The sequence below is a fragment of the Oculina patagonica genome, chromosome 12 (assembly GCF_052425735.1).
Source record: "Oculina patagonica isolate OP01 chromosome 12, crgOcupat, whole genome shotgun sequence".
In the NCBI taxonomy this organism is placed as follows: domain Eukaryota; kingdom Metazoa; phylum Cnidaria; class Anthozoa; order Scleractinia; family Oculinidae; genus Oculina; species Oculina patagonica.
This window is the reverse complement of record NC_135769.1, coordinates 16,897,894-16,908,914: the sequence shown is the minus strand read 5'-3', so window position 1 is coordinate 16,908,914 and position 11,021 is coordinate 16,897,894. Positions and strand designations below refer to the sequence as shown.

Below are 11,021 nucleotides of genomic sequence, written 5' to 3'. Positions count from 1 at the left end.
AACAGCAAATAACAAAGTCTTCACAAACATTTTGAACAAATTATCGATCAAGTTTCCTTTTGTGATTCTCAGACCGTTTAGTCTCATTTTGTTATATTTGGCAAAGATACAAAGACTAAACTAAGAAATGAGTAATTGATTCGAAAATAGCATAAGATAACAGCCATATGATCTAGCTAGCAAACATTAATTGCTCACAATGTTTTGAGGTGCACGCTTCAACACTCCACCAAAAATTCCAAAATGAATCAATTGATGTTCTTTGTAGTTGCTTTTGCCCTTTGCGTATTGCCAAGTGGTGAGTATTACAGCTGCCTGTTTACCTACTTACTTTGTTTTCGCGTGGCCATACTTCCGCGTGTGGCCCGCAGCACTAAAATAAGCTTGCAAGGCTCAATGTAATATCCTCAGTCAACAAATATCTCTTACTAGCTTCGACTCGCCCGATATTATCTTTATTCTACACGACACGTTATACATCTAAACCAAAATTGCTTTCCATCGCTTATATCTCCCGTTTTTATCAATTGACGCTTTCAAGTAGCCACCGTTATTTTAAAAGCGAAAGTTAAAGGTGAGACTGTTTTTAATTATCGTAATTAAAATATATGCCTGTGAAAGAACATTACGGCACTTTTCGTACCCTTATATTTCATCGTTAACTTGTATCCAAGTGGTATGAAATTACATTATTTCTGGTTTCAGTTGTTTTGGTTACAGTTTCTGTTTGCGGCAATATCAGTAACAAGCCATTCAACGCCGTGGTCTAAAATAGGTATATCAACGACAAAAAAGTGAAAATGGAAACGTTATGATCGCCAATCTGAGCATGAAGCCGCATTGTATGATAGCTGTGTGTTTTTATTTGAAAATTTTCGAATATTTTTGTATTACCAGTAGAGCTGCAGACTCCGGGAATTCATTGTTTGTCAGTGTTTGTGCGCTAAGCGGTTAAACCAGCGCCTGCTAAATTAAACCTCTTGGATTAGACTGAGACGACGCTTATTCAATTTATTTTTCGTATACGTTCCAACTGTACGGCGTTTTAGAACTTGTTCTGAATTACATTATTTTCTTTTGTGAAATCAGTTCATTCATCAGTTGCTCTAATCAAAGGCTCTTCGAGCAACCTCATGGTAATTTGATGAATGAAGTGCCGACCTCCGCATTTTTTCTAAATAAGTGTCCAATAAAGTAAAACAATCTCACTTTGCTTTATTTTTCCACGTGAGTTGCGTCATTGATGGCTCGTGCTCGCAGGGGTCGTAGCGCTATTCAGTTTTCACAACCAAAATATTTACCGGTTAGTGTATTACCTTTGATCCTTTTAAGCATTAAGTAAATTTGTTTTGTGAATATGTTTACTTTTCTGTCAGCACGTATAGCGTTATTTTTGAGCAGCGGAAAAAATTTGAGAGAAAAGATACGCCCGAACACTTCGTGTATCTGCTCGACTCCAAAAGATGAATCAAAGTCTCTTCGAGATACCGACTTTTTTGCATGAAGTATGAGTCGAAGGTTTATCCTGTGCATTGTTCTTCGAACTTATCATTACAGTTGCTTTGTAGTTTAGTTTAACAATTTCCTATCTTCGCGGAGGAAATGCAGCCATATAATTTTATCAAAAATGGCTCGTCTGCGCCGGGTATTTATACACACATTTTTTTCAACATTACACAAATAAACAGTGCAAATTTCACCGAGATCTGACAATTCTATACTTTAAAATTGCAAGGACCTTTCGAGGCAGTCGATTACGGCAGCGAAATTAGCAAATGAAACAACAAAATATGCGTTCGACGCTTTGTTTTTGCGACGAAAAAGCACGAACAAAAATACAGATATTTCCGACTACTGTCGGAGAAAACATTGCGCATATAATTGCGGCCTAAACAAATCGATACACTCAAGCTGCGTTTTGTCTAGGCTCTGCGAGGGTCGGATATCAAGACAGCTTCTTCGTGGGCTTAAGAAGGATTTAACAAAAGCCATATATACAATGAATGCTTTCGAATTATATTTGAAGATGAAATACGAAAGAATTTTGCTGTCTTTGACTGAAATTCCACTCGAACTGCGTCGATAAGATCGCATGTTGTAAAGCCGATTCATGCAACATTGCTGTCAACGAGAGGTCACGCCCCTAACGACCTAGGCTGATGACGAAATAGAATGGCGCTTGTAGCGACCAAATTTGGCCTAATTTTTAACCGCTCCTAAGCTAAAAGAAGCCCCCATCTCTTGCATTTGTTTTAACTTCAAAAATATCTTTGAAAAGAGCGAGTTTTTTTGGTATGGTTTATTTTTGACGTTTGTAATTTTTTAAACGATGTAAGTGCTAGTGATTATTTATTCGTGTTTTAGCGTTAGTTACGCAATCCATTGTTTGTGCGACGCTTTTTATAGATCGCCTTTCAGACACACGTGCGTTGAGATAAGAAAGCTGACATGTCACTTTTAAAATTGTTATATAACGTTTGTAAATGTGACAAGTCACGTTTTTTCCACGAGATCGCAAGTGATCACCCACAGCTGAAAGTAATCCCTTGAGAAATTAAAACAGTCCCTTGAGAAATTAAAAAAATCCCTTGAGAGTTTACAAGAATGTGAAATTTTCCCTAACATAACTGTTATTCTCCTACTTTCGCTTGTAAACAAGCAAAAAAGTCGAAAAAACGGATGACGTGACACGAGGTGACGTGACGCGAAACAAAAACGTGCCGTGGATGTTGTGTTGACTAAAACACGTCACAAGGCGAGCGTAATAATTTTTTATAACAGTTTAAGCGTAACTATATGTAGTTCATAGCGCGAATTCCGTATTTTATCACAAAAATATTTAAGTGTAACCTTTGATCCTTTTTAGCATTAAGTAAATTTGTTTTGTTAATATGTTTACTTTTCTGCCAGCACGTATAGCGTTATTTTTAGCAGCGAATAAAATTTGAGGGAGAGATGCGCGTTTCTGCACGACTCAAAAAGATCAAGAACGGATGACGTGACACGAAGATGATGTGACGCGAAACAAAAACGTGCATGAATGTTGTGTTCACTAAAACGCGTCTTTGAATGTTTTCTTACGTGAATGGGTCATTGATAGCCTATGCTCTGAGGCTTCGTTGAGCGAATTCTATTCTCTTTTATCACCAGAGGATAAGTGTAAATGATCCTCTTTCTATTTGTTTTGTGAAATTCTATTTAGTTCCCTGAAAGAGAGAGACCCTGGAACGAGGTTAAAAAATAATTTGTTTCTGATTGACATGTGCTGAATGCGTTTAAAGGACCTTTCTGTCAGCACGTTTCTCGTTTAATGATGAATTAATTGCGGTTTGATATCAGAATCCCCTCAGCCTTTCACATAAGGGAGCTAACCCCACGCGCATTCCACCTTTCATCATCCTTTTCCTTGCCTTCCGTTCTCATGGTGCCTAGACCCCAAAATGTTCGGTTATGGCGCCCGTCGGATGAAACCCCCCTCCGATTCTTCCTGCTTCGTCGCCGCCTCTGCACCCGAACCCGTCTCAGACAGTTTCAGACCTTCCAGTTCCCGTATTGCTATAAATAGCAAAGAAATAATTACTTTTCAAAAATAACTCTTGACACAGTTGGGCGATGGCAACTTGTATAGACTAAATAAATCAGGCGAAGATATTGATTGAACATGCATAAAATAACAACCTTATTACTAGCAAGCAAGCATTAATTGCTCATACTAAGGCGATGCTTTGAGACGTACTTTTCGACAACCTGCCAAAAGAGTCGAAAATGAATCAGTTGATGTTCTTTGTAGCTGGCTTTGCCCTTTTCGTATTGCCAAGTGGTAAGTCTTAGAATTGCTCTTGTTTTTCACTTGCTCACTTTGTTTTCATGTGCCCATGTTATTGAATATCTAATTGAACTTCTGCGTGTGTTCCGCAGCACTGAGCATGGAAGGCTCAACAAATGCCTTCTATTTTGGCAATTATTTTCATTCCGCTCTCAATGTTTACATCAAAACGAAGGTTACTTTCATTCGCTGACATCTCGCGTTTCTGATCCAATGACGCTCTCAAGAGCCACTCAATTTAAGCGGAAGTTGAGACCATTTTCGTAATTAAGAGCTTTGAACGTGAATTTTGAGTTTTAACATACTCCTCAAGAAAACATCTCCGAGAAAATATTCCAGCACCTTCTTCCATCGTTAAGTTATATCTTTTGTTAAAAATGTTGTCAAATGATATCATTTTCGTTTTCAGTTTCTCTTCGTGACGTCATCACTGAGTAGTTATGTAACGAAGTCTTAATAACACGAACGACAGTAAAAGTCGTAATAAAAAACGCTTGAAAAAATGTAATGGAAGCGTTGTGATCGTTAATCAGTATAAAGTAGTTATATCTGATGGTTGTCTTGGGCGAGTAGAGCTTCACACCATAAGGAGTATCTTGTTTTACCGCCTGAGTAAACAGTCACATTTCAACAATTAAAACGAGAGACGCTGACTCATGACAAATCTCTGTGAGGTATTTGTACACACAATAAGTGGCTTCGTATTAGAAAATGTTTTGTTACAAAGAAATACTGTAGGGTTATTTTTATCAATAGCTTGCAGAACATTCCTAGAAAGGTTAAGGGCCTTGGAAAAAGGTTTTTTAAAAACATTCTTAATTACTTAAGTACTGACTCAGTTTAAAATAGAGGAAATGTGATAGGCAATTAATCAACCAGATCAGTCAATTGTATAATTATGCTGTGCACGCTTCTGCGTGTTATTGAAGCCGTGTTGCTAAAACAGTCTTTATTATCTCCCAAAAAAAACCTCCCGAAGTAAATGTAAGTCGAGCTGAGCAATTGAACTATACCCCATAGTGGTTTCTGTTACCGACGACCTTTTTCTGTCTGTTTTGTCTGGGTGCATTTGGTGATTCAGTTGCTCTTGCTTTTGGAGTGAAAGCGAAATCCGCAAGTGGAAAAAATGTAAGGGAAATTCCCTTTCATAAGACCGACGCTGGGTATATTTAGAACATACTTTTGTTATTGTTTTGATCATATCCATTCCTACGCTGCACGATAAGCGAAATTGCGAAAAGACTACGTGACTGAATATTGTACCAAACCAATTTATGTTACGCTGGTGATATATTTCGGCAACGAAACATGGGGGGAGGGGACGGGCTAGGACCCAAACACTTTCGTTTTGTGAACAGGATACAGCAACCCCCCCTCTCGATCACCCCTGCTCCGCCGCCTCTTTTCTCGAACCCATCTCAAACAGTTCCAGACCTTTCAGCTCCCCTATAAGTATTATTGATTACTATAAGTATTAAAGAAATAGTTCCTTTAGTTAATCTACGAACGCGTCATTTTTTCAAAAATACATGTAGCTCTAAGCACAGTAGGACGATGGCATCTTGTTTAGACTTAATCAATCAGGCGTAGATATGGACTGATCATGCATAAAATAACAACTTTATAACTAGCAAGCAAGCGTTAATTGCGCATACTCAGGCGATGCTTTGAGACGTACGTTTCGTCTGCCCGCCAAAAGAGTCGAAAATGAATCATTTGATGTTCTTGATAGCTGCTTTGGCATTTTGCGTATTGCCAAGTGGTAAGTCTTAGAATTGCTCTTGTTTTTTCACTTGCTTTAATACTTTGTTTTCACGTGGTACCGTTACTGAACATCTAATTGAACTTCTTCGTGTGGTGTGTGGTCTGCAGCACTGTGCATACAAGACTCAACAAATGTCTTCTATTTTTCTGCAATTCTTTTCATTCCGCTCTCGATGTTATGCATCAAAACGAAGGTTACTTTCATTCGCTGACATCTCGTGTTTCTGATCCAATGACGCTCTTAAGAGCCACTTAATTTAAGCGGACGTTGAGACCATTTTCGTAATTTTACTTCTTAAAAGAGCTTTGAATGTGAATTTTGGGTTAAACATCCTCCTCAAGAAAATATCTCCGAGAAAATATTCCAGCACGTTCTTTCATCGTTAATTTATATCTTTTGTTAAAAAATGTTTTCAAATGATATCATTTTCGTTTTTAGTTTCTCTTCGTGACGTCATCAATAAGTAGACATGTAATGAAGTTTCAATAACATGAACGACAGTAAATATTGGAAAAAACGCTTGAAAAATATACTGGAAGCGTTGTGATCGTTAATCAGTATAATAGTTATATCTAATGGTTGTCTTCGGAGAGTAGAACTTCACACCATAAGGATTAGCTTGTTTTACCGCCTGAGTAAACAGTCACATTTTAACAATTGAAACGAGAGACGCTGACTCATGACAAATCTCTGTAAAGTATTTCTACGCACAATAAGTGGTTTCGTATTAGAAAATGTTTTTGTTACAAAGAAATTCTGTAGGGTTATTATTATCAAGAACTTGCAGAACATTCCTAGAAAGGTTAAGGACCTTGGAAAGAGGTTTTGAACATTTTTAATTACTTAAGTAATTCAGTTTAAAATAGTGGAAACGTGATAGGCATTTAATCAACCAGATCCGTCAATTGTATAATTATGCTGTGCACGCTTCCGCGTGTTATTAAAGCCGTGTTGCTAAAACAGTCTTTACTATCTCCCAAAAAAAACCTCCCGAAGTAAATGTAAGTCGAGATGAGCAATTGAACTATTCCCAATAGTGGTTTCTGTTACCGACGACCTTTTTCTCTCTGTTTTGTCTGGGTACATTAGTTCATTTAGTTGCTCTTTCTTTAAGGGTGAAAGCGAAATCCGCAAGTGGAAAAAATGTAAGGGAAATTCCCTTTCATAAGACCGACACTGGGTATATTTAGAACATACTTCTGTTATTGTTTTGATCATGTACTACGCTGCATGGTAAGCGAAATTGCGAAAAGATTACGTGACTGACTATTGTACCAAACCAATTTATGGTACGCTGGTGATATGTGATTCGGCACCGAAACATGGGGGAGGGGACGGGCTAGGACCCAAACACTTTCGTTTTGTGAACAGGATACAGCAACCCCCCCCCCCCCCTCCTCGGTCACCCCCTGCTCCGCCGCCTCTTTTCTCGAACCCATCTCAAACAGTTTCAGACCTTTCAGCTCCCCTATTACTATAAGTATTAAAGAAATAATTCCTTTAGTTAATCTACGAACGCGTCCTTTTTTTAAAAATAGCTCTAAGCACAGTAGGGCGATGGCATCTTGTTTAGACTAAATCAATCAGGCGTAGATATTGACTGATCATGCATAAAATAACAACTTTATAACTAGCAAGCAAGCATTAATTGCTTATACTTAGGCGATGGTTTGAGTCGTACGTTTCGTCAACCCGCCAAAAGAGTCGAAAATGAATTATTTGATGTTCTTGATAGCTGCTTTGGCATTTTGCTTATTGCCAAGTGGTAACACTTGAAGAATGCGCGAAAGCAATTAGTAATTTTCAAAACGATAAAACACCTGGATCAGACGGCTTTACCATTGAGTTTTATCGTCGCTTTTGGAATCCCCTAGGAAAATTAATGGTTGACAGTTTCAATTATGCTTTTCAAACAGAAAAGCTTTCAATCTCCCAAAGACACGGAATTATATCGCTTATTCCTAAAAAAGACAAAAACTTAGAGTTTTTGAAAAACTGGAGACCAATTACTTTGCTAAACACCGATTATAAAATTGCTACTAAAGCCATTGCAATGCGTCTAGAGAAAGTATTGCCAAAGATTATTCACCCTTGTCAAGCAGGGTATATAAAAGGTAGATATATTGGAGAATGTATAAGAGCTATTTCCGATATAATGTCGTTCACAAAACAAAGAAATATGCCTGGTGCAGCAGTGTTCCTGGACTTCGAAAAAGCCTTTGACTCTATCGAATGGAATTACTTACAAAAATGTCTTGAAATATTTAAATTTGGTCCTCAACTCCAACAATGGGTTAAAATATTCTATAACGACATATCTAGCTGCGTACTTAATAACGGTTTTGCAAGTCAACACTTTACGCTATCCAGAGGCGTGAGGCAAGGATGCCCTTTGTCGGGATTACTTTTTATTATAGGTATAGAAGTCTTAGGTAATGCGATTAGACAATCAGCTACAATAAAAGGTATTGAAATCACACCCGGAAAAACTGCGAAACTTGCTCAGTATGCCGATGACACCACCGTATTTGTAAAGGACACTCAATCGATAACCAATCTGTTTAACCTTCTAGAAAAATTTGAACATGTTTCCGGCCTTCGGATAAACCAAACCAAGTCAGAACTCCTTTGGTTAGGATCATGGCGTCTGCGCAAAGATAAAATCTTGAACTTAAAACTTAGTGAAGAGCCGATATATGCGCTCGGAATTTATTTTTCATATAATGACGAACGCGCAATTGAAAAAAACTTTTATGATAAACTCGGGTCGCTTAAAAAAATTCTCAACATTTGGTCATCAAGAGATATTTCTATTTATGGCAAAATTAATATAGTCAAAACACTTGCGCTGTCGAAACTCACGTTTGTGTGTAGCGTGCTGGAAACTCCCAGTGGCTTTACGGAAGAGGTCAACAAAATTATTTTTAATTTCATTTGGAAGTATAAGCAGCCTAAAATAAAAAGATCTACGATCATCAAATGCAAAGAAGAAGGGGGTCTTAATATGACTGACTTCACGGTATTCGATAAAGCTCTAAAATTATGTTGGGTAAAGCGCTTATGTTCTACAGATGACGCACCATGGAAAGCTATACCAATTTCACTGCTATCAAGCGTAGGTGAAACACTAATTTTCGAGTGCAACTACGATGTCAAATGCATAAATTTAGATAAATCGCTTCCGAAATTTTACAACGATGTAATAACTTACTGGCAAGAGTTATCCAATAATGTACCTAAGACGAAGAGCGATGTATTAAACCAAATTATATGGAATAATCAATTTATAAAAATAAATAAAAAGTCAGTGTTCTTTCAAAACTGGCACATCGGCGGCATTAAAAACGTATCCAGTCTCGTAGATGAACAAAAAAGACGCTTTATTTCTTTTCAGTCCTTCCAACAAAAATTCCATATAAACTGCAACTTTCTACAATACTACGGGCTTTTATCTGCAATACCAAGTGCTTGGAAAGAGCTTTTAAAACAGCCACAAACCGAAAACCTCTCCACCTCGACGCCAACTATAGAAAACCTAACGTGTAAAGTCATATATCATCTGTTGATTAATGGAAAAAATCTACCTCCACCTACGGCAGAAAAAAGACTCATCAAGTGTGGTTTTGATCCATCGCAACGTCGCAAAATATACTCACTTCCCTTTGCTGTAACAAAAGAAGTTAAATTATCCGTGTTTCAGTTCAAATTAATACATAATATTCTTAACACCAACAGCCTTCTCTACAAAATGCAAATTATCGATTCACCTACTTGTCCATTTTGCCCTGATACAGAGCAATCTATCTCTCATTTATTTGTGCACTGTTCATTGGCTGTATCGTTCTGGAACGAATTTACCGAGTGGTACCGCTTACAATGCAAAGAGCATAGCGTGACAGCTTTGACAGAAAATGAAATAATATATGGCGTCTTAAAAGGCTCATCTTCGCTTCAAACCATCAACCACCTTATACTCATTGGCAAGTGTTTCCTGTTTATCTGCGCTAAAAATGACAAAAAATATCAATTTGCGGATTTTGTCGGTTACGTTCGAGAAAAAATAAATCTCGAAAAGTACATCGCCTTACGTGCAAATAAACTCTCTCATTTTAATTTTAAGTGGAAAGATTTCTTTTAAATATTTATCACATCATCGGTAGCATTTCACTCTCTTTTTTTTTTGTAACATTTTAATTTATTGTCTTTTGTAAAAAGTAAGTAAGTAAGTAACGTAGTGTGAATAGTGTTTTGTATTGCGAGCTATTAGGGACGTATATGTAGAATAAGAAAGGAACCGTATACAAATAATCTATGTTTTAAAGCTAGTAAGTCATTATTTAAAATGTGTCTCGTTGTATTAATGTAATTAGCGTAATGTATTGTACTTTAGCTTTGTATTGTGAGTAAGAATTCAGTATATTTTAGAGGTAGTCATAATTAGTTATCCTTGTAATTAACAATTTTTTCTTTCCTTTTGAAAATGTTCATGTAAAAAGTATGTCTCTTGTAAATAGCCCGTTGTAAATATGTATTTCTCTGTAGTAGTGTTGCGTGTAATAAAGATTTCATTAATTAAAAAAAAAAAAAAAAAAAAAAAAAGTGGTAAGTCTTAGAATTACTCTTGTTTTTCACTTGCTTTAATACTTTGTTTTCACGTGGCCCTGTTACTAAATAACTTATTGAACTTCTTCGTGTGGTGTGTGGTCCGCAGCACTGAGCATGCAAGGCTCAACAAATGTTTTCTATTTTTTTGCAATTATTTTTATTCCGCTCTCGGCGGGCGTTATACATCAAACGAAAGTTACTTTCATTCGCTGACATCTTTCGTTTCTGATCCAATGACGCTCTCAAAAAAAAAGGGAAGACTCGAGCCACGCGGCCCATACTGCCGGAGTTTATCCCGGTTTCGATAGCATTAAGCGGCTAGGAATATTTCTATTCCCCCCTGAATGGGATGCTAGCCCATCGCAGGGTACCCCCCCCCCCCCCCCCCCAGCATTATGTCGCCGGTACCCATTTATACGCCTGGGTGGAGAGAGGCACTATGAGAGTAAAGTGTCTTGCCCAAGAACACAACACAGTGACGCCGGCCAGGTCTCGAACCCGGATCGGACCGCTCAATCCGGAGTCCGGCGCACTAACCATTAGGCCACCGCGCCTACTAATGACGCTCTCAAGAGCCACTTAATTTAAGCGGAAGTTAAGACCATTTTCGTAATTAAGAGCTTTGAATGTGAATTTTGACATCCTTTTAAACATCCTCCTCAAGAAAACATTTCCGAGAAAATATTCCAGCACCTTCTTTCATCGTTAATTTATATCTTTTGTTAAAAAATGTTGTCAAATGATATCTTTTTCGTTTTCAGTTTCTCTTCGTGACGTCATCAATAAGTAGACATGTAATGAAGTCTTAATAACAAGAACGACAGT

General features: G+C 37.5%; 1 protein-coding gene across 2 annotated transcripts in view; it reads left to right on the top strand.

The window, feature by feature from the left end:
• The first annotated feature begins 213 nt into the window (after nt 1-213).
• The window catches only part of LOC144632393 (uncharacterized), a 19,809-nt gene continuing 9,001 nt past the window's right edge, over nt 214-11,021 (top strand). Inside the window, exon 1 of one of the 2 annotated variants that reach the window (XM_078491031.1) lies at nt 214-298. In XM_078491031.1, the coding sequence (XP_078347157.1) occupies nt 244-298 (55 nt within the window). In that variant the 5' untranslated portion in view covers nt 214-243. Of the gene's footprint in view, nt 299-5,489; nt 5,589-11,021 lie in introns of those variants that run through there. The other variant, XM_078491029.1, reaches the window with a different exon arrangement.